This window comes from Triturus cristatus, chromosome 6 (assembly GCF_964204655.1).
Source record: "Triturus cristatus chromosome 6, aTriCri1.1, whole genome shotgun sequence".
NCBI classification, from domain to species: Eukaryota; Metazoa; Chordata; class Amphibia; order Caudata; family Salamandridae; genus Triturus; species Triturus cristatus.
The window spans coordinates 986,420,100-986,445,267 of NC_140589.1; the positions used below are offsets into that span (position 1 = coordinate 986,420,100).

At 43.3% G+C, this 25,168-nt stretch overlaps 1 protein-coding gene across 1 annotated transcript in view; it reads left to right on the forward strand.

Moving 5' to 3' along the window:
• SMIM26 (small integral membrane protein 26) overlaps positions 1–19,263 on the forward strand; it is a 20,230-nt gene extending 967 nt beyond the window's left edge. Inside the window, 1 exon segment of the mRNA XM_085611772.1 lies at positions 18,844–19,263. Coding sequence (XP_085467898.1) covers positions 18,844–19,010 — 167 coding nt within the window. The 3' untranslated portion in view covers positions 19,011–19,263.
• Positions 19,264–25,168: the final 5,905 nt, after the last annotated feature.

Sequence of the window (25,168 nt, forward strand, 5' to 3'; positions counted from 1 at the left end):
ATAGAGTATTGAACAACTTATGAAACAAGCTGTTGCAATGTGATGACACATATGCGTCACAATGCATATAATTCCAAGATAGCAGATGCCTATCTTGGAGTGGTGAATAAAAAAAACATATGCACACAGCAAATAAAGAAAAACAAGTATCTTAACTTCTGCTTTGCTGTTTACACGAAGCTCTTTGGCGCCAGTTCAAACACAGCAGGCTATATTAAAAGGATTGTAACTTGTGTCATAGTAGGGTTTGTTTATGCAACATAGGCTGTAACCCTCTGAGCTACCTGCATAAAATGCACATCTGTGTAGAGTCCTGCTACAAGCGGTGCTTCGCAGCAGACACAATAGCCTTCTATTCGGTTTTGTGATTAGTCAAAGCTGTGACTAGGCTACTTACAGATCTCTCCAGAAAGTGCATTGAAGGCCAGAGCTATCGCCTCTCTTACACCACAGAACGCACTGATCGCAGTGACGCTGCCTCCTCGTGCCCAGCCAATAACGAATGAGAACACGGCCTAGTTTTCAGGCTTGGCTGACTGAGGGCCTCTCCAGCCCTCCTCACTAAAAGGAAATAAACATCTTACCATCAGTGTCACGCGCACCCAAGCAGGCCTTGGCCCCACCATCCCCTTCTTGCTTCCATTTAGTATTCAAATAACAATCACGTGACTGCTTGTCAGGGCGCGGGGTGACGCTAAATACTCAGAGAGGCAGTCTATAATTCACCATTGCCGTTTCTTTCTCCCGAGCCAAGCACTGGCACTAAAGTCAGACTTCAACAGTTTGGAACCCCTTGAGTGTACAGGTCACAAAGCTTAAAACAGTCAGACAAACAGACCGATTTCTGTGGTTTATTCTGTGGCCATTCAAGTGTCCGTGGTGACGTAGTGGATTTGTGACGCCATTTGAAACCTTCCTGAAATATGAGTGCAGGCACAACTTAGCGCCTGTGTCATACAATCAGAACGGACACCTCGCTGCTTCCGCCTAGTGCCAGACAGTTCAACAGTGTGTGCATAAAATGTGCCAGCAAGAATCTACACCGCGCCAAGACACCCCGTGAGAATGAACGTTGCGCTAAACAAATATCCTAAATATATAAATAATTTAACAATAACATTTCTTAAGTTACTAGTGCAGAGGAGAAGCTGTACTGCCTCGATGATTATTAGGCGCAGGGATTTGTACAGCTTAGTGGCACTAAGGATGGACAAGGAAGCATGAAAGGCTCAGCCAGTCCCTTCCTTTAAGGTTGCAAGCTGAGCTCCGCAATATGCGCATTAACCCACTGATACACGTTACCAGCTGCTGAAGGAATTAAGTTTCAGGCAGCCCATGCAGTGTTCCAGCCCCTGAGCGTCAGGATGCTTGCTTAGCTCTCTCCTGTATGTGCATTAACCTATTGACCGGCATGAGAAGGATGAAAGGCAGATGTGTACGGTAATGTAACTCCTTACCACTTCCTACAAGAATACACACCACAAACACAGGCAGAGAGAGAAAGATGGAGCTATCTGCAGTGTAAGCTCAGTCACCCAGCTATATGAATGGGTATTAACTGAGGCAAAAATCACTTTCTTAAACCCACCACTGGTGAATGTCATGTTTCTCCCAGTACAAGCTTGCTAGCTCCAGCCGTTTACAGGCATATTTGGCAGTGCTGCTCCCACACAGACTCAGGGCTGTAAAGCTGTGAATGAGTCTGTTAATGCAGCGTCGAGGAAGAGGGGTTTTAATGTGCTCCGCCGCCCCAGCCTGGCCATTAAAAGTTGATCGTGCTGTGAAAGCTGCTAGGCCAGGTGCAGCCTGCCATGTGTGCCGTGTCCGGATGATGGATGTGTGGGGGAGCGGTGTGCAGTGTGGCTGCGCCGCCACTCTCCGGCGGAGGCCCGCTTTAATCACGCGAACTCCCCATAAAAGCAGAAGGAAAGGCGGGAAAGTAACTGCCCCTCCAGGGAGGACGGGGGCGAGCTGAACGCATCTCATCTGCTAAAATACAACAATTGGGGAGAGCTCAGGTGGGCAAAGAACAGCAAGGACCGTTTTACATAGCGGCTAAACACCTGGGTATCAAGGCGCTGCTGTGCTAATAAATGTTACCAGCCACATTGGCACGCATGCCGGCCACCGGCGATGGGTAACACACACAGTTTTGGAGCTTTTTGACGTCCTGCGCACAAACGGAAATAACTTGAAAAATACATATTTGAGTGTGTGTGGGGGGGGGGAATTCTCCTTCTCACAAGCCTGCTGACAAACAACACTTTTTAGACAGAATATACTGTTGTTTACTAAACAACCCATACACAAGAAAAATGCAAACCGCGCCTCGAAGCGATTATCATGTAAAGTTTCGCAGTATATCACGTGCACGTAGTGTTTAGCCTTTAAATTCCCCACAGCACTATTAAAAATTCTGGTGCCAACCAATTGAATACCCTCGTGAAAAATACTGTCCACTGTAGTAAAAACACAGGACCAGAAAAACAATTTGAAAAGAAGCTGAAGTGTGCAACAACTGCGGTACTTGGGTGCAGTCTGGCCGGGGTACGGGTCCTCGCAGGGTTCATCCTCCGAGGGATAACTCGCGGCAGGGGTATTCTATAGCGCCGCTTCGGAGGTACCTCGTCACAACGCCCCACGTACGCATTACTGACGAGCAGGCGGAAAGATCGCTGTCCTCTGCCAAAGTGTCAGGTCACACACACAGCCCCACCCCTCCCCCGCAGTGCATGGACAGGGTGCGGACACATCGATCAGCGCCTGGCACGCACTCTCGACATGTCCTCACCTCAGCGTTGACAACCAGTCTGGTGTGCGCTGGTAAGATCTATACGACTGTGGGGGTAAAAGTTGTTGTTGAGACACGTGATGACCCCCAAATATGACAACTGAAGTAGAAGTCCAATATGACCGGGACAACGGTCCAATGAGGGAATGATGGAATGGATGAATCTAACATAAAGACTAGAGGGTGGTTTCTCCACAGGACACCCACAGCGACCCTCGAACTTTTGTGACTGAAAAGGAACCCGCCCAGACTAGGTGAGACGGACAATAACTTTCCGGTCGAAGAGCTCGTAAACGTAACGCGTAAAGGAAATGTGACCTGTGTAGTTCTATTTAACCACTGGCTGCATATTCAGTGACGCACTACACAACATTAGCTCATTCGTCCTAATTTCAAGTTGCTTGAAACTCACCCAACAATATCAAGGATATATATAATATCTTGTAGGAAATACAAATTTATTATGTAGAGATTCAAGCAGATGAAGTCGCAAAAAGAACAAGCTCTCGGCATTACGCTAGCGGCGGGAAAAGTGAAACCGAACGCGCTGACAAATAAAAACTAGTAGTGCGCACGCACCACAGAGGAGCGGAGGGAGGAAGCTCGGCAGCGTGGCGGACGCGCGCTGCTCCGCGTGCTAGATATGGACAGGAATGGGTATTGCAAAGGCGAGACATGCGCCCGCCTTTGCCCAATCGCATGCCTTTTAAAAAAAATAAAACACGTGAAAGCCAATGCCTGCCGGCGCAAGCCTGATCACACGCACAGGAGTGTGGTCAGCTTTCAAAACCCCCTTACAAGAGGTCTTGCGCTGCGCGGACAGTGCTACGCACTGCAACGCTAGGCGTGAGACCTAAAAACGGAGTTTAAGCTCTGCCCACCTCAAAATGACACACTCCTTTACAGCACCTCGTTGTAAAATATAGATGCCATGCGTTTATGATTTGTTTTTATATACCAGGGTGTTGAAGGGTAGTAGTAAATGCACCTGTAATTATTATTGATCTACACAGCACAGACAGGACAGCTGGAATAAAAAAAATTGCTAGCATTCGCGCCCAGAATTTTCAATTCTATTAAGGACAAGGAGGCGAGGATTATGCTTTCTCTTTCATTACTGCAAAATCAACAGCAGCCATTTCAAAAGTTTATTACATATTGAAGAACTTACATTCCCAGAATGCTTAGCCTAACCACAACAATAACCATAGAGACTAACCCTATACATTAGTCTTTCCCCATGCACACTTCCTCTTTCTTTGCCTAACGAGCAGTGTCCAAGACTCAAGTGTCCATTGTCCAAACAAGACTCAGAATTTTGTCAAACAGCAACCAGAACGTTGTAAACAGGAATGATGGTCTCATTGACGAAGACCGTAGAATACATCTTCTCCGAAACCCAAAGCGATTGTTCATTCGTCTTTTTGCTCCGCACCTAGATTAGAAGTTAAACTCGTAATATCTGAAATAGACTTTGTCTCAAGGAGGGTAAACATGATAGTTATCAATAATAATTGCAATGTGGGCGTGATAATCCTCGCCTTCGTGTCCTTAATAGAATTGAAAATTCTTGGCGCGAATGCTAGCAATTTTTTTATTCTACTACAGGACCAGAGGCTTCGGATTATGCTAGTTTAACGCTTATCTAGAACCACAGAAGCAACATCGCCCACAGGTGTATAATAAAATTGCTTGAATGTAGAGCTAGACGACCAATCTGCTGCTCTCATTATATCATGTATATTGGTACCCAACATAAACGATGTTGATGCCATAGCGCCTCTCAAGGCGTGCGCTCCAAATAATTCTGTGTCAATACCTGCCTCTGACATTACATATCTGAGCCACCTGGCAATTGTAGCAGAGGTAACAGGCTTAAATGGTTTCTGCAAAGCAATCGGCAATCTTGAACAACCGACCAGTCTAATAGGTCGGTACATTCCTCATATACCTTGAGACATTTCACTAAACACAGTTTATCATTCAGCAGAAAAGCATTGTAGTTAATGGACTTTGAGAAAGTTTTATTTCGAGCTGTAATCACAAAACACACTCCTTCAGGAGAGTATATCCTACCCTCTAAAACCAAAACTCTAACATCAGAGACCCGTCTACATGCAGATAAACAGGGAAGCATGGCTAGTTTAGCAGACAGTTGTTTCCATGAGAGTAACTCATTGTTTGGCCAATTCTCAAATAAATGTAACACCTTAGATATATTCCATAAAGAAGAATACATAGCCTTAGGAGGGTTTGCCACACGTATTCCTTTTAAGAGTTTACAAACCACCGGATGCTTACCTACCGGTCTCCCATCTATGTGTGCATGCCCAGCAGAGATGGCCGATCCGAAATTGTTAATCGATCTATATGATAAACCATCTCCGGCCTTCTTGGAAAGGAAATTCAGAACTTGGGGAAGGTCGGCCTCAACGGGATCCAGGTGCTTTTCCAGGCGCTTTTCCAGGCATCAACCCAACCATGCTCTCCAGGCTGAAGAATATTGTTTCCTGGTAGAAGGGGCCCAGGTTTGTTGCTTGAAGCTTCCTCTGAAATTCCTGGAAGCGACCACTGCTGCCTGAAGGCCTCCAGACCATCAGGGACAACTGCCCCTCGAGATCTAGAGGGTGCAGTTCTCCCTGAGGGCCCTAGAGCATTGTCGGGAAGCACGACAGAAGGAGAGGGAAGTCACACGTCGGCTCCAGCAGGACTGGAAACCAAGGTTGGGACTTCCAGACCGGTGTGATCAGAACAATCTCCGCTGTCTGCAGAACAATGTGGTTCGCCACCCTGGGTATCAAAACAAATGGGTGAAATGCATAATTGAGGTTCTTCGACCAGTCCTGCATGAAGGCAGCCGTTGCTATCACCAGCGGATCTGGTCTCCAACTAAAGAATGACTCCACCTGACGATTCAGTCTGGATGCAAAAAGATCTATGTGACACAGGCCCCAGACTGACTGAGTCATTTGGAAGAGCGACGGATGGAGTTTCCAATCACTGTAATCTTTCAAATGACGGGAGTTTCAATCCGCTATCGCATTGTCTCGACCCGGAAGGTATTCCGCTATCACCGTTATCTGGTGCGCAAGGCAGTAATGCGAAAAGTCCTTGGCGATCTCCGTCAACATCAGGGATCTGGTGCTCCCCAGTTTGTTTATATATCTCACCGCGGAGTTATTGTCCATTCGTAAGAGTATACAACAAGATACCTTCCTGGGAGAGAGCGTGCGAATTGCAAATGATCCCGCCAGGAGCTCGAGACAATTGGTGTGTAACTCCAGCTCCTGGAGGGACCATCTGCCCCCTGTTGTAATCTCCCTGCAACGGGCACCCCAACCTGACCGGTTGGCGTCGGATCCTATGACTATCTCCGGGCGACATCCGAAGATTGATCGACCGTTCCAGGCATCTACATGGGCTAACCACCACTGATCTCTTCTTGGACTTCGTCCGTGAGCGGAACCTGGTCCGAATAGGAGAGACCCTTTTGGAGATGCTGGATCTTGAGACGCTGAAAGGGCCCGGTAATGCAACGGCCCCGGAAAGATTGCTTGTATGTATGAGGCTAACAGGCCTACTAGCCGTGCAATTGCCCGTAGGGACATCAGTTGTGTGTCTAGAGTCTTCCGCAATTCCTTCTTGAGATCTCTCAGCTTCTGTATGGGCAGCTTGAGTTGGGCCGTCTTGAGCGTTGATTACAAACCCTAAGAACTCCAGTGATTGTGCTGGAACCAGAATAGCAGTGTCATTGTCCTCTGTAGATGCTGATTTGCTAGAAGAGCAGATGGCGCCATTATCAGGATATCGTTGAGATAAATTATCAGACGAATACCCTGTTCCCGGAGATGTGCGACCACTGGTTTCATCCACTTGGCGAAACACCAAGGGGCCGAGGAATGACCGAAAGGCAGGACCAAATATTCTAGACGCCTGCCTCGCCATTGGAACTGCAAGAACCTCCGGTTAGGAGGAAAGTTTGGAACCGTCAAGTAAGCGTCCTCGAGGTCTAGGCCGACCATCCAGTCCCCTTGTCTCAAAATGTCAGTCAAAAGATGGATCCTTACATCTTGAAATGTCTGTACAGGACAAAAAAGTTGAAGTCCTTCAGATTTAGAACAAGTCAGTAATCCCCTCCTCTTTTCTGGACTCGGAAGACGTTGCTGCAGAACCCCGCTGGTTTCTCGTTGCAATAGGCCATTGCGTGTTTCTGCAGCAAATCTTATATTTCGTGATCTATAAAAAGTCTGTCTTGTTGGGGAAAAACAATAGAGAGAGAGGAGAAACACTCTGTGTAGGGGTTTGAAAGAAATCTATGCGGAACCCTTGCACTGTCTGTAGTACCCAGGCATCCTGAGTGATGACTGATCATTTGTGTAGGAAGTGTCGAACACGATCCCCCAGAGGACATAGAGATAGTGTTCTTACCTGCTGTAATTTGGGGTTGGAAATTCCCCCTCTGTCCTCCACGTTGGTATCTACGACGGCTGAAGCGTCTGGTAGGATAAAATGTGCCGCCCCTGGTGGAGTCCTGAAAGTCTCCTCTTCCCTGGCTGTATACTCCTCTGGGAGGGCCCTGGCGATATTGGCAGCCTGGCGAGCGGCCCCTGCCTCGCCCGGCCCGACCAAAATGCCAGCTTGGAAAACACGCTTGATTTTGGCTTGGGCCTTATCCAAGGAGGTGAAGGTCCCCACGTATTTGGAGACGTCCTTGACGAACTTTTCAACAAATAACATTCCTGCCGCCAAGCGGCCTGGCTCCGCGGACGCCAATTCCGCCAAGTTATTGTCCATTCGCATAAGGAGGGACTTTCTGTGTTTGGAGGAAATGGCACTGTTCGCGTTTCCTAAAAAACAGATTCCATCCTGCGAGAATATCTGGATCAATAGGGACCAGCGGTATCCAAGAGTTTATCTTGACACCCGCGCCAGGCCTGGTCAATGCCTTTCTTGGGATCCTTCGCAAATTTCTTTAAAAATGCTAGCATGTCTGGATCTATGTCTGGCGTATCCGCCACTCTGTCCGGGATGTCTGGACGGGGCATTCTGACCGCAACCTGCAGCGAACCTCCCTATCAGAATTTGGTGCAAATAATCCGCCACCTCCGGAGGAGGGGCCTGATCCGAAGATCTTGGATGGATAATGTCCTGCGGATTGAAGTCAAAGTGGGTTGGGGTCTGGTACAGGGAGGAAGATTGGGAATCAATAGGTACCCGCTTAGCTTTCTTCTTTTTAGGAGACGCGGTGTGCCCTGTCGAATCTGTGTCTGTATCCGTGTCGGTGATGTAAACCTTGTTAGCAGACGATGGAACAGGGTCTGGGGTCCCAGAATACTGGTGATCACCTGCAGCAGCCGGAGGTAGTTTAGTCAAAGCCTGTGCGTGCGGCCAGCTTGACGCCTTGGCTTTTGATGCAGCTTTCGCCCCTTAGGAACCTGAAGCCGGTTCCTGCGGAAGCATCCCATGTCTCTTTGCACAATTCCTCAGCTGCGCAGTAATGGGCCTGAGGGCGTCTGCCAGCGCCTTGTTTACAATCTGAGGGACCGCCTCCTCAACCTCTTTAACTGGAGGGGTGCATGTTCCTCCCCATAATATCCGTATTCATCCTCCTCAAAATAGGCCCAATCTTCCATCGCAAGTTGGTACACTGCGAGCTAGACAGAGAACAAATGCCGAGATTAAATTCCAGAGGAATTCGTCAAGGGGGAGCAACCCTTCCTGCAATAACAAATTTCAATAAAAACTGCTCCTCAGCAAAGCTGTGGTCAATGATTATAGCAGCCCACCAGAGGGCGTCAGGAGCCAAAATATATCCAACAAGCCAACACGCGGCTTGGGCCTTCCAATTTGAACAGCCTAGGATAGGCGTCGGGTACGGGTGAAGAAGCACAAACCAACACTCCGAAACCTCATTTAAAATGAGGGCGGAGTGAGGAGGAAACTAGATTGGGCATCGCGTAGCCTAAAAGCCGCCCAATGGGATTCGCGACGTGAGGCTCCAGAGGAAAAATGCGTGCCCAATGAGGGAGGGCACCGTGGCCGCAGTGTAAGCTTGTGGGCAATATCGGCACGGGAAAACAGCTACTCGGGCGGGGGCGAGTCACGTCAGTGATGTGCTCATCACCGCTCGATCACCCAGCTCACCTGCGGTGAAGCGCCTCTGTCGCGAGGTAATTAATACATCTGAAATAGCATCACGCATGTCAAATAAGTCCAGGCAATATGTAAAGCATTACCTATCACTGAATTAATCATGCACAGTGATTATAAAACACAAAATCCAGCTATTAAGGGACAAAGTAAATCGCAGCACTTAACTCAGCTGCGAGCAGCAAAGAAAGAAGTGCTCATGAGGAAAGAGTCATTTATAGGGCTAGTCTCTATGGTTATTGTTATGGTTACGCTAAGCATTCTGGGAATGTAAGTTTTTCAATATGTAAAAAACGTTTTGATTGGCTGCTGTTGATTTTGCAGTAAAGAAAGAGAAAGCATAATCCGAAGCCTCGGGTCCTGTAATAGAATTATGAGATTCTGCAGCTTGAGCAATTTCTATATAATTGTGCATTTACCATAATTGCCTCATATCCACTGTAGTGTCTTGTGAGTTAGAGAAGATGGGACCCTTTTGGGCCCTTTACGGACTCCGTAGAACAGTGATGTAAATGCTTGGGCGTGGGGGTAGAATTCATGCTGTAAATATGTTTCAGTCAACAGTTACACGCTGAGGAATAAAGACTTGCAATACCAAGCTCCACATGTTGCGTGATCACTTACATGTACCAAGGGTAGGAAGGACGCTACAGCCACCACCATCAAACTGATTTACATATATTTTTTAATAAATGCTTCTTGCTTAAACATAGGAATTTTCTAAAAAACGAATGCCGCAAGTGGTGCACACAGTGGACATCCATTTGCTGGGGTTAACTAGTTATGTTATAAATGGATGTAGTGGTTTTACTCAGCTCTTCATTCTTAAGTGATACCGAAGCACCGGGATCGATGTTAATGCCCTGTGGGATTTTGATGCTCCACAAATAGACTTGGTCAACATGTAAATACAATAACAATTAACACTTCAGAGTTAAATGTAAAGCACATAAGGCTTCACAATAAAGTCTGAGAAGTATTAAAATGAAAATCCTCAAAGTTCATTACAAGTTTAAAGGCATTGCAGAAAGCAAATAAATGGCTAAGTAGCTATTTATTTGTCAAATCTGTATATGAAGCTCAGAATAAAATGCACTTCATGAACTAGCATAACATAGTATAATGCAGCTCAATAAGTAATTCATAAATCAAGGATCAGTCGGACCGAGTGTTGCCTGCTAAAGTTCAGGGTAAAGTGAACCCAACACCCTCTGCGTGTAACTCATTTTGTAGGGTAAAATACATTAAGTTCTATGCATTTTGATGTGAACGTGCAAAGGCCCAAAGTCCTAGCAAATCATATTACAGAAAGAACCATACAGTTAAAAATCACATTTGTCAGCACTGCGGCAAGCATTTTACTATACAGTTTCCAACCCTGGTGCTCCTGTGACACCTAAAAGTTAGTATAAATTCTGTTACAAGTTAGTTACATTTTCAAGAGAATTGCATTGTTGTCCCAATAGACAGCCCCCAGGATTTAGCGATTTGCAAATAGATCACAAAATCTGCACTTTTGTAAAAATTCTGCGATTTTTACAAAAGTGCCTGCAACATATTGTTAAAAAAAATACTTGGCGTTCACCCTCTACTGGCTCTGTGCTGCCACTGAACCAGTAAAGGGAGGGTGAGCACAGGCCAGCAGGCAGCAGAGGTGTTAAATTCCTCTGTCACCTGCCTTCGAAATGCACAGAGCCCCTTTCTATGTGGTTTAGCCTGCAGCCACCTCTCCCATTTGTGTGCCCTGTGCGGACTCTGCAGGCCTCTGCTGCCCTGCACGCACAGGTTGTCTGAGGCCAAAAAGAGTAGGTTTCATATAGTAATCTACTCTCTTTGGCATCAGACACCCTCCGATTTCAGGCGCTGTGCTTCTGGAGACACTGCAACGTTACAGACAGTGATATAGCCCAGTCTACAGAGAGCACAGGCCTTCAATAATTTTGTAACCACCACAAAAATATAGCGAATTTTGAGGTTTTGGGCCTCAAATGTTGCTTTTTGTGGCCACGAAATGTGGCCTCAAAATCCTGGGGAGTCGGAATAGGAAAGGCCTTGAGAATAAATCAAACAGCATTTGTAAAGTGCAACACTGTCACCCCTATCTGGGTGCTCTGTCTCAGTCAAAGAGCCAGGTATTGAGTCTCTTTCTGAAGTGTGCCAGCTAGGGGGCTGTACGGAGCTGGGGGGAGGGAAGGTTGTTCCATGTCTTGGCAGTGATGAAGGAGCGGCCACCGCTGCAACTAATGTGGAGGTGTGTGTGTGTGTGAGGGCGAGTAAAGAGGAGTGCAGGTGTCTAGAGGGTTGGTGGAAGTTCAGTCAATGTTTGAGGTAGGAGGTCCTAGGTCACGGATGGCTTTGTAGGTTTGCGTGAGGATCTTGAACTGGGATCTTTTCTGGATGGGGAGCCAGTGGAGGTCTCCCAGCTGGGTTATGATGTGAGTTCACTTGGGGAGGTCCAGGATGAGTTTGGCTGCAGTGTTTTGTATGGTCTGGAGTCTTGTGAGGAGCTGGGTGGAGATGCTGGCGTAGAGGGCGTTGCTGTAGTCGAAAGCATTCAATTTGCTAGCACAGCATGAGAATGAAGCTTGAGAACATATCATCATGTTGTACATGAGAGAATTACATTCTGTTCAAAACATTGCCTACAAAGTAGCTCTTGTATGCACAATGTGAAAGAATATAAAGATGGCTATGTGTATGAATAAGATTCCATTGGGCATTAACAACCATTTTGAAATCGAGCCCTACATTATTTATATTAAAATAAACACAGCTTCCCACTTAAATATCTCAAATTCATTATGGTAATAAATTTAAGCATTTTCCTTAAAACCACGTCACCAAGATCGTAATCGCTGTATTTAGGTGTTTGATATGTGTGCGGAAAATTTAGTTAATGAAATTTCATGTAAATACCACATAATACTTGGCAGCTCACAAAATTCACTTTGCGGTATATTGTGCGAATATTTAACATTTGAGGAAACCTCACATTCAAGCGTCATGCAAGATACCAGCAAAGGAACTGGTTTGAGGTGAAAAATGATCCCCTTCAACAATTTGTTTTGCTTGTACAGCCTCCTTCAGAACAACATTTTTTCAAATGTTGTAGCTAGGCAATTTGTAAATTTGGTATAATGCAAAATATGTGCATTCCTCAAATTTCGGAGGCATAGTAAACATTTCATGCAGGCCTCGTGATAAAACGATATGAATTATTTGTACGTTTTCCCCAACAATAATAGTCTGTATTAAAATGACAAAACAAATAATAGTGCAACTGAATGAGTTGCATTACGCCAAAAAAGTGCTGTTTTTTGCTGCATAATTTGGTTCTCCATTGCAACTTTATTGCAGTGGCATTCAAGCATAGAACTATGAAAGGCTGAGCTTGCTAAAACAGCTTTCAAACCTGTGATCTTCCAGTTGTCCTTGAATAACTACAATAGGAACCTTAACTACGGTTTATTACGGTTTATCGATTTAATGCATGAATGAATAAAAATGAACAATGTAAATGATTATAAGAATAAAATGAAAGAATATTTATCTTCGTAGTAAAACTATTCATTTCATAATAAATAGTAAACCACTTAATCCCAATATTAATTTAAGGGAATAAAATTTTCAGATCAGTAATAAAAATATTTCTGTAGCAAAACCAGTGTGTATTTGCTCTGAATATCAATCAAGCTTATGTAGGGTGCATTGCGTAAGTTTATGTAAAACATTTTATATTAAGGCTAGTAAATGGAGGGAAAAAAAATCACTGCTAGCTGCATGATGTAAGAAATAAAATATTGTTATGAATGTGGCAAACTTGCTAAGGCACGTAAAACCGAATCCAAAACTTAAAAAAAACTCTCTCTCTCTCTCTCTCTCTGTCTCTGTCTCTGTCTCTTTCTTTGTCTCTTTCTTTCTCTCTCTTTCTTTCTTTCCAAACATGCATGAAGTAATCCCTTTCTGATTAAATAGTGGCTTCCAGAATGCATTCTCACTTCACTCATAATATAGAATTAGGAGTTTGCCAAAATAACTTGGCCTTTTCATTCTAGCAACCAGTGCTAGGCGTTCCCAGTTTTAATTTCGGAATTTGGTTTTTCCTCCTTTTTAGGAATGGTTTGTTAAACACACGACCAGCTGTAACGTCCTCTGGGTTTCTGGATTTCTTTTAGGTAGGGCTTCACGCAAATGCCTGTTTTCAGAAGAACATGATATATCACACCAGTGTGGTGAAAAAAAGTCTTTGAGTCTGTGAATAGGCTGCAGAAGTGCATTCTTGGTACGATGACTCAAACTTAACAAAAGCTGGCTATACATTGTCACTGCCTGCAGTGTCAGAAAAAGGCTAAGGTTTTTTTTTACCAGGGAATCAAGGAACATGCAAAGGTTGGGTAGATTCACATTAACCTAAACCCATTGTGCTGAGAAGGATGGTGTATAATCTTAGCAGGTGTACGAACAATGGTCAAGGGGGGCAGAAGGGAAACAATAAGTGGGTTATTGTTCCCTTAATTTGCATCCAGGAACACGCCCTCTGTATTTCAAAAGACCACATAACAAAAAGACTTAGTCTATTACTGATGCACAGTTCCACCCATGAAAAGTAGGTGTCATGGCATTTCGTCCAGACTCTCACTCATGCATGTTAAGTAGATCGCAAGACAGAATATAGTTTCCCAATTTAGTCCCCCCATGACCCGGTTGGGTCAGTGTTAGTATACTTGTTAATTAATTGTCAAACATACTTAAGTCTTGGGTTCACACAGTAGGTTTGGCATTGAAATCCCCCCAGAATTTTAGATACGGTTATGCTTTGGAAACGTTTTCCTCATTGGTAAATCATCAGTAATGCTAACGAGTATCTGATAATTTTGATTATTAAAATTAATAAAAACATTATTGTAAAAGTTAATTAAATCATTAATGTCCTTCACTAAGAGAATCTGAATCTCCTCACAGTGGGTCTCCACTACAGTTATCACAATGATTAAAGAAAGCTTGATCCATGTTGATAGACCTCCTTTGGCATGACCCGAACTGGAGGGGCAGAAAGTATTGAATAACATACAAAGCCATAGTCAATGTTTCTTGGAAGAGGATAATGTAATACTTATTGATCATGGAAAGCCATTCAGGCTGCTTCAGTTTTGATTAGATCCCTGCGATATTCCAGCTCATGATGTTAACTGAACGTGGAAGTAACTTAATCACTAGAGCTGGCCGGGTCTCTGAATGCGCTGGGTAGCTATTGGATTAAGGCCTGTGGGATAGCAATAGGTAACGGATTGTCAGTCAACTTTGGCTGGGTTTTGTAGTGCTGACAATTTATTATGCAGAATCAATTTGTGACTCAAGGCAGACAGCTGTTAATGAGTGCGTGGATTAAGTTGGATGATAAATCAGCCAGTGCTTTGATCCTCTGGGTTTATAAAATTAAAAGTGTGAGGGTTAAGGAATGATGAGACCATGCTTGGTAGCAGTAGATTTGAGATGGGCTAACAGATTGCACACGTAACTAGGATTTCTAAAGTTAATCAATACTCCGTTTCCTTCCATGGCTATTCTGAATGGGCCAAACCATGCAACTGTTTGACAAATAATCTGCAAGTACTGAAGCCTAAGTTTGAAGATATCCAATGTATGACTTTGTTCTTTAATTGTTCTCTGTCTTCATCCAAAGCAGGATTGAGTTAAGGTATGTTACCAAAATTAGTACATATAGGCAAGCAGATGGCAGTAGATTTAGGGTACTGGGCTGCCAAATTGATTTGGCTGAGGAGGGAGAATGCAGATGTACTCTACTGGTTATTTAATAGGGTTATGAGTAGTGCAAAGAGCACAGTTAGTAGGGCCAGCAGGCACACGATAGGTATTTGTAACTAGAGCTTGCTCCTGTAGCAAATTAGTGATGGCAGTTGGGTCAAATGCTGGACGAGGTAGTGCCGTGGGCTGAGCACAAGATGGAACACAAAGGTCAACATTATGAGAAACACCGCTTCATCGCCCTTCACTGCAGTAGACAACTTTGGGCCTGATTTAGGTCTTGGCGGAGGGGAATACTCAGTCACAAACTTGAAGGATATCCCGTCCGCCTTATTACGATCCCATGATATCATAAGACGATCATAATAAGGCGGACGGAATATCCGTCACGTTTGTGACGGAGTAATCCCTCCGCCAAGACTTAAATCAGTCTCTTTGTCTAGACGGCCACTAGATGATCATAAAGAGGCTTCATTTGTGCCTTCAGTAACACACTGAACCTAAGGCAGAGATGGTCCAATAGAGCAGGATCAGCAATGGGAGGGGATGATATAATCTCGGGGGTATTAACACATTTGTCAATCTTTTCTGCAGCACATACGTTTCACCACTGGTTCTACTGAGGAGTCAAAACCATGTGGAGTTAGGTTCAACGGGGTCAATGGAGCCAGTGCATGGAGCTTATCAATCCTGGTCTCTTGTGCGACTTTTTCTGGATTCATCATATGGGATTGCTCAAATTCTGAATCTAGCAGGTTGATTGAGGAATCGAGATCAGCTGTCTCCAGGTTTCACTGTACTGTTAAGTTGGCGCCTTTTGATAACGTGAAGCACAGTAGACACTGCCTCTCGATCAAAACAAGCTTTATTCAGTATGTAACAACAACCATAAAAGCAATAACGGTTGTACAAAAGAAGAAAGAAAACGCATTACAAGCAAGAATGAAAACATAGTAAAAAGATTGTTTCAAACGTTTTTTGCCAAGTTCCATAGAACAGATTTTCTTCATCCATGTTTCAAGCTAGCTTTATGTGATCTAATGATATGCATTATAAAAAGGGGTTTTAAAAAATGACATCTAAAATTAGAATACAAATCACAAAATAGCATAAAATGGATTGTACATTGCTTGGTCAGTCTGTCACAAGGACATGGGGTCGAATCAGGGGGACATAAATTCATGATATGGAAAGCAACTAAGTGGTGAACAATTCCGAGTCTGAATCTCGTTAATACAAAAGCGATGCAATGGGTTTGTGACCCGAGTTAGATAACTTTGAAAACCCTCCTTAGATGGAAGAGTTTGCTAAAAGATAACAGTTGGTTCTGTAGTTCATATAAATTGATCTTTAATAGACAATTTAGTACAATCACCTGAGAAGGATTAGGCTGTATCGACAAGTTAAACAAATGGCTATATGTGTTATCAATATAGCTCAAACATGGGATACTCGGAGCCTTGTCGAATGACATACAACCTAAAATGATTGACTTGGGAAAACTGGTCTCTTCTTTGGCCCATATATACCATCATAGGAACAAGGGGTGTAATGCAATTAAATCCATTAGATCCTGTAACCCTACCTCCTGATATATTATTTCAGTAGAGGCAGAGGCAGGCCAGCATAGTAAGAGCTTCAGAAAATACATTTTGTCTTCCTGCAGAGGCTTGCTGTTGCAGAATCCCAAAACTCCAGCTCCATAAATGGCAGCGGCAACCACTTTGGCCTTATAAATGGCTAACATGTCTCTAATTAGTAGATAGCCTGGTTTTGCTGCAAACCTAAAAACCTCATGAGCGCTTCTATTCATCTTGTATCGAACTTCGTGATTTCATGAGATAATGACCCATTCCCTGCAAAGGTCACTCCCAAATAGCAAAAGGTGTCAACAGTAATTACCGGGGTGTTATCAATATAAACAGTTTTGCATTTCCTTGACTTAGGCCCGCAGATCATCGTGTATGATTTATTAACCACCAATTTCCTTGCCGAAAGAAAATCTCCAAAAGTATTAATTTGTCGCTTTAAGCCCACTGGGGGTCCCGGATAGCAAGGCAGCTTTGTCTGCATAAAGCAACAATGGGATAGGTTTTCCGTAAATTTGTGGGGCATCTGCTTGAACTGCTTTTAGGATCTTATCCGCCACATTAATAAATAATGAAAAAAGTAGCGGAGGAAGGACACAGCCTTCTCGTATACCTTGTTTTACATTGAAGTTCATCATGCATTCGCCCCGGCGACCAAATCGCACTTTGCTTGACAAAGTCTCATATAACCTTGCAAGAGATGTTTACCGGTCCAGTGGATCCCCATCCCCTGGGTCCTGTTGAGTGGTGTGTTGACCCCTTCCCCTGGGACACTGCTTTGTTCCCTTCCCTGGAGAGTGCGGGCAGGGAATATATATTATTCCTTGCTACAATCTCCCAGACGGGGAACAGAACTTTGCTCCCACCAGGGCAGGAGCAAAGGCAAGCAGCCGGCTCATGCCTGCAGCCATGGAGGATGCTGGCAGGAGAACTGACATAGGCCACGTGGGCCTTGGGCCTTCACCACCCTCTAACAAGTAGTCATGTATTAGATGCCCCAGGTGGGTGCCGGGGCATCTTCTTTAAGATAACTTTAAAAAGAAATTGACGGCCCCGCCAGCACCTTGTATGGGTGCTAGCTGGGGAGCCGACTGTGGCCTTCCATTATTTGGATATGTTGGGGGTGCCGCAAAAACAACAAAGGAATTCATTGTAAAGAACTTTGACGTGATTTACTTAAATTCTCTGTTCCAAAAGTGACAGCTTAGAATAAATCTAGCTTTTGACTGTGCACAGTGGGGTTGGGTGCTCGTGGAGGGTTGGGGTCCAACCCCTTGCTGCAGACAGCAAAGGACATTTTACTCTGCATTAAACGAAGAAATTGCTGGAAAAAAACAAAGGTTAAAGTGACTTTATAGTTAGGCATTGTAAAAATGTTTTCCTACTCATTTAAAAAATATTGGAAATTCACTGACTGGGTAGCAAGTTATAGTTACTTTGAGGCATGAGTAATAGTTACTTGAGATAATTATAACCTGTGAAATTCAGCGGTTTTGTTCGTATAAAACGTATGTTTTAACTGACATTTTCACCTCACTTATGTCAAAGGGTGGCCAAAAAAAGGAGGGGTTGGGTGGTATTAATGCGTCATATTCCCATGTTAATTTCCATAGAATATTTTGGGAAGTGATACAGAAAAAACAGCTGAATTGAATTACACCAAATTTGGCAAAAAGTTCGATTTTTACTCAGAAAGCGTGCTTTTCATTTTTTGGTCTGATTCCGTTCAGCCATTTGTGTTTACAGAGGTGCTCGGTGAAGTCATGAAAGGGTTAATTATGTAGTGATATCTGGATAGTTGATCTTGAGGGATGCCCACAGTACCATAATTTAACAAACAAAAAAAAGACCCTCCGATTGGTATGGGGAGCATTTTTCCCCTGTCTGCATATTTGGCACTGGTCCTGCAGCACTGAGGAATCTGATTGGCAGGCAGCAGCATGGAGAAAAATCTTGCGGCTGCCATTACAGGACTCGGGGACTCTGTGTTCTGTAATGGCCTGCACACTGGCTGTTGGTAACTGGTTTTGGTCTATGACCACAACCTTCTCATTTAAAAAAAAAGAATAGTTCTTCAGTACTGCATTAGCAATACAAGTACTAGTACTTCTCTTGGGGCATCACTGGGTAGCGCAGTTCCGGGTGTTCGGACCACGGTTCTAGGGTTGCCCAGACTGTGTCCAACTCCACATGTGTACCCAACACCCCACAGGTGCCAAAATTCCGACCAGACCCGGCACACATCCAACGCTGGTGTCCAACACCCGAGGGTGCCTAACCCCACGCTGCATATTGCCTTTAGCCCTGTGCCACGGAGGGTTAGGGTCAGATGGATATATTTGTGTATGTTTTACACACACATGTGCATCATCTTCACAGTTGTCCATTACAGGCGTACCCATTTTGTATCACCCCTTAAAAATCACTTAGAGAGCCGTCACTGCATGATGCATCACAGGTCTTTATCAAGCATAATGGTTCATTAGAAACAGTGATGCAAAAGCTGGTGACTATGCAATGTTTAACCTATTATTTTATTCTTCTCAGATCATGAAGAACTGCACGAATTTTCTGAGCCTAAGCCACTAATTAAAGAAAAGGAGATTCGACCTTTTTTTGAACAACAATTTGTATATAAAGAGAATTTCATACCCTACACAACCCGTATTTACAATTACATGAACTCAATCTTTGGCAACCGTCCAGAAAAATAACTGAATGTGTGGGCGTAGACTCTGACTTTGGACATCTTGCACGTGGACTAATTTGCTATTATCATTGGAGTAATCGTCACCTAACATTTGAGTGATGTACATTTCCATGTGGGATTTAATTCAGATTTGCTGTAGAATAATTCATGACTGCCTCTTGCTTGCTACAGACTGCCATTTCTAATTAAAGATGTGCTATTTGGTAAAACGTACAAAGCCACATCGAACTTTAGAAATAAACATCTTTGACAATGTTGGTGTATAGTGAAACATGTTCCCTTTCCTACTGAAAGTGGTTTTAACCAGGGTGGGTTCTTTGGAGCAGGGGAGGGGCACCAAATTCTAATGTAGGTTCTGGTCACCTAGATTTGTTTTTTATTTTGGAGGAGCATAGTCTGTACCTTAGCCTGAAAACTAATTTAGACTAATTCCACTGAAAATAAAACCTTTTTTATTAAGTTTGTATGTTAACAGTGGTCACTGACCGCGTTAGAGGAATCACGTGCCATTCCTGAAACTTTATTTTCATTTTTTTTGGCAGAATAAGCTAACACATCATATAACTGAGAGTCTCTCAAAGTAAAGGATCACTATTCTCCACCATTGTTGACTGAGAAATAAATGTCACATAAACTTAGTACATGCTCAACTACTTGGAATTCTAGTGAGTTTGACAAGTAAACCAAGAATAATCACATCCCTGATACTTTGTGATGTCCCTGGATATTTTGATTTAGTGTACGGCCAGACCACATTAGACGTAATCTTCTACAATCGGGCATTTTGCATCTTGGATTTGGGATTGTGATCTATTAATGATGACCAGTTAGATAATTTCTAGATAGAAATGTATAAATCTGTAACCTACATTAACCCGCTGCCATAGAACAGTCACAAATGTTATTAAGTTTGGAGTCCATAAGCCCATGTTTCAAGTCTGCTCTAACTTAGCCTTGCTAGCCATGGGAAACTGTACCACAGCATTCTTGAAAATAGTGTAGATCTTGTTAAGCAAACACCTGCCACCTCTGTTAATTGAAAGAAAATGAAAGAGCGGTTTGGAGGATCTAGAGGTGCAACAATCCACAGGCTTTATAGTAGCTATCAACAAGCCAGCAACCATTGACCTCATTGCCTTTGCTAGTAGTGCTCAACGTCTTCCCTAGATTTAAGTGCAGAGTTGACAAACATATCTTACATGAGAAATATAGCCTAAAGCCACAACAGTAACGTTCTTCTTTTATCACAATGATTAGCACATCCCAATACCTCCGAAAAGATTGGTGCGAAGCTATTGGGACAGAGTCTAAATACAATCCCTTTTCATAACTTTAATAAGCAATAAGCTGGTTTAATCACCCGAATCGGGTGTTGATAAAGGAAGTACAATCAAATTACACAATTGGCCTACGTTTAAGTGCCTGTTTTTCCAAAGTCACATAAGGTAACAGGCATTCCTCATTAAGCCAGTACACCATGACCCGCAGCTAAGCAGCAAGGAAGTTTCTGTGTATATCTGCACTCTAATTCCTCCAGATGACCAACATTGTGCTATTGTGCTTTATGCTGTTTTGGAGGTGTGCTACAATCCCTACACCTCCAAGAAGTTCCAAAGTGAAAGATGTACTTTTAAAGAAATATGGAGCCCCAAGGTCTCGCTTTAAATTGGCAGAAATATATAGAATTTTGGAAACTATTAAAATCTCGGGCTCATCCAGGCTGTACTTGATATAGGAAGTCGAACCACTGGTTTAGTCACTTTTCCCTGAAATGCAGCTAAGGTTGACTTTTGATAGATTCAAGGTAAGACCTCCACCTTCTTCATAAGAACAATGATTCCCTGGTACACTATTTGTGAAGGGGCCCTTCAAAACTGAGTGTTTTCCACCACCAACTAGAAAGAAAACACTTTAAATGTATTCCATTTAATTTACAACCCTGACACATCCACCAATTGATTTATTCTGTTAAGAGCGTTGGGTAATGCTGTGCCTTAATTGGTCAGGTAAAGAAATTCATGATTTACTTATAATGAAAGAGAAGAGTTCACCCATAATTCTGATATTCATCCCATTATTTGCCTATACATCATGGCCAATGGCTGTTTGGCAGCTGGAAAGACAAGGACTACTCTGTGTTCCACTGTGAAGCTTAAAGAGTCAGAGCATGATACCATTGACCTTGACTTTCACTGTTGGCTGTGATGAAGTTCCAGTAAACCTAGTCAAATGCTTTTTCAGAGTCGAGCATGAGCACTGCCAGTCTACCTGCTCAGCCTCACCCACACATGATGCTAAAAAGCCTGCTCATGTTATCGATGGCAGACCGTGTGCTCAAAAATCCATTCTACCCTTGGTGGATGAACTTTGATAGGATAGGAGATATATAACTGTCATCGGTTATAACCTCATTGTGTGTGACTATTAAAGGACAGCAGCTGATTATACCCACCCACTCTGTCCCATGTTTACACAAGACAGAGATGTGCACCTCAAGCAGCATAGCTGAGCCAAGTCTAGTGATCCCTTCCAACAGGTTGGAGCAGTCTTCAATTTGCATGCGTTATATTTCTATTGACCCCTGATACCTTTCCATAAGATAGTGACTTTATGCTAGTGGCCTCTGTTGGCATCATAAGCAAAGATCCAAGTGGCTACAGCTGGAAGTGTAGGGACGGATAGTCGATTGAGGTATGCAACAACCTCACTGCTCACTAGAAGGGCTTGTGAATACATCTTAGTGTGGTAATAGGCAAAACACATAAAAATCGCTGTGTTGTCAATAATCTTTACTACCTGTGGAGAATATAGGATCTCTGTCGACTAAGCCCCCGACTCTGCGTTCCAGGAAAGCTAGCCTCGTACCCAGGCGATCACTCTGTGCATATCAACATGCCAACATCACAAGAGACAAAAATGTACTTTTCCTCTCTTCGTCCTCATCTAAAAGTATTTTTCCGGCTCCTGATATCTTGCTGAATGCTATAGTCATCATCCATCCACTTCAAGGACTATACTAGTATTCTCACATTCATATTTAAATCGGTTCCTAGCATTTTAAAAATCCCATCCTTGAGCAAAACACACATTTCAAGAAGGTGCTTCTTTTAGGCTTGCAAGATGGTGGAACTTGTAAGCTTTGGGGTATAAGTCAGTTCAAAGTATTGGTGTACATGCTCTGCAGGAGATGTGCAGAATATTAAGTCGGGCATAAATATGTGCTTGGACCTCTATGTTGGAGACCACATCTCCGTGCCCCGATATAGCATCCCTATGACTTGGCTGTGGTTGGACTATGACTTGGCTGTGGTTGGACAACATTCAAAGGAGCATGGCATATGCCATTAGGATATGTACCAAGTTGTCTAATAAAAAGAATAATTTGGGATGGTGTACACTGATGAGTAAAATGAAAATTGGCGATCACCGGGTAGGAAACTGTGTCAGATGTCATACAATCATAAACTGAATGCATCAGTTCAGTTCATACGTCTTTATTTCGATAGTTACATCATAAAAGACAGTCTATAAAAATAAAAAAATACATACACCATAATTCATAAAAGACTGTTTAAACAATTAAAAACAGCAATATGTAATCTTTAAAACATTTCATAAAAGATTATTAAACCTCAATTCAAGACGTGATTTGCAAATTTAAATTTGTAATCATATAATTTAAGATATCTCATCGTACATTAGACCTATCTGGCTCTAATGATCCATGCCCACCCTAAGAATTTCGCCACACCGATAACGATAAACTCTGAGGTATTATATCTTAGTTCACATAATGCATCTGCACACCTCCTGGAGTTCAACCGTTTGCAGATAGGCTTTAACCATTTGCACCTTGGCATCGAGTAGGCAGGGCAGGCAAAGAAAAAATGGCCAACACTTTCCCTGTATTCCTTACACCATTGACAGTATTCATTTGGCTGACCTTGCCAATTTTTAGTAAAGGATCTCAGGGGTAATGACCCCACCCTAAACTGATGGTATAGTTTTCTATCTAGACTCCTCGTAATTACATCCCAGTAGTCCTCCAGATGGGGATCCAGTTTATGTACTAGGAACTGACCTGTTAATGTAAGCAGGTCCGATTGCGAGACTAGTTGCTGCTTAACAGTTGCCCAATATAGCATTTTAAAATCTTTAGTAGAGGGAAAGACATTTGTGCCTGGATCAGACCACAGTAAACTAAGTCCCATGTTATCCATAATTTTCCTTACTTCTCTAAACCAGGGAATTTTTGCATAACCCGAAATAGATCTTACATCTTCGATTTCTTTCGCAAATAGTGCCAGTTCTGGAGTAGTCCAAATGCGTCTCCATAGTGCTACCAATCGGTACCGTGCTTGTTCCTTTACTGTTTTACAACCCATATCTAATAATAAGGGTTTAATTGGTGTAGATTGGGGTAAACTAACCAACTTACGTAGGAATTTATTTTCTATCCTATCCAATGGAGTTAAATCCTTATATCCCCAAAGATCAGCACCGTACAATATGGCAGAACTAATCCTTGCATTATATATTTTTAGGGCTGGCTTTACCCTTTTAGTCAGAGATTTGCGTTGCTCCTGGATTAGGGTACCCGTAAATCGCGCAAATTTTAAGCCAAGAACATCCACCTGTGGCTGCCAACGCAAATGAGAATCTAAAGTCACCCCAAGATAGGTCATGGCATCCACCTGTTCAAGCTCAACCCCGTTCATGCTAACATAGCTTTTTAGAGATCGAGTTTTAGTTAGTACCATGAATTTAGTTTTGCTCACATTCACCTGTAGATCATTTAGTTTACAGAAATCCTCGAATCTATTAATCACCTTCTGTAGACCCTTGCGAGTCTTAGAGAGGATTAACGTATCGTCGGCAAAAATGAGCAGGGGAACTTAGTACCTCCCAATATTGGGGCGTCAGTAGGGGTTTCAGAAAAAAAACGAGCCACTTGATTAATAAATAACAAAAATAAGGTGGGAGCCAAAACACACCCCTGGCGGACTCCACGGGTTACAGGAAAACAATCCGTCACCTGGCCCTGTCGCCCCCACCTAACCCTAGCAAAGTTGCCGGTGTGGAGTCTTATCACTAGTTCAAGAATGTCGTGCGGCATCCCGATACCCTCCAACACAGCCCATAGCTTTGCCCTGGGCACGAGATCAAAAGCGGACTTAAGGTCCACAAAAGCAGCATATATAGTTCCACCACCCAATAGCACCACTTTCCAGTATATCTGGATAAATCTAAATACCTGGTCAATGGTGCTAATACTAGACCTAAAGCCCGCTTGCATTGGTGAGAGAATACTCTCCTTCTCCATCCAGGTCTGGATTTTTGCAAGGATCATCCTTGCTACAACTTTCTGTAGGGCATCTATAAGGCTAATAGGGCGGTAGTTTTCTGGGACATGCATCATTATTTATGATAGCCATTTAGAAAGTGGTCTGTAAGCGAATGGTCCTTTGGACAATTCAGGGTCTAATTGAAATCCCCACTGAGTATAAATAGCTGAAGAGTTAAAAGATGTAGCAGCATTTTGAAAAATTGGGTGAATAATAATTCAGGCAAAATAAATTACAGCTGTCCTAGTTACCGAATCAAATAGTCTATGTACAAATACATAGCGGTCCTCTGCATTTTGAATATATTCAGAAAGTACTCTGGTATTAACTAACAATCAATGCCTGTACTCCTACTATCATACACAGAATAACAAGCAGATTCCTAGCCTGCAACAAACCATTGATGATCAGCCTAGGTCAGATGTGTCTCGTGGAGCAGGACAACATCTGCCATGTGCTTATTTCTGTAAACCACTATCTAACACTGTTTGATCCTACTACGGGGTGGCCAGATGTCCCAGGTTAATACCATGTGGAGCCCATCCATAACCATATAATCCATAGCCAGGGATCCTCCTGGAAAACATTCAAGCATGCCTCCAAACCCATCCCCCCCACTCCAAAAATATGGTACTTCTGTGCTGCACTGTGATGAACGACAATCCTCCAACAATGTCAGATGTAACTGGAGTATTACCAAACCAAAATCCCCGCTCCCTACTTTGGCACCTCAGAAACCGAATGTCAGACTTCGTCCCATGAACTATACAATTGACCAAGGTGGTCACAATACATTTTCCAGCACAGGAGTGCCAAC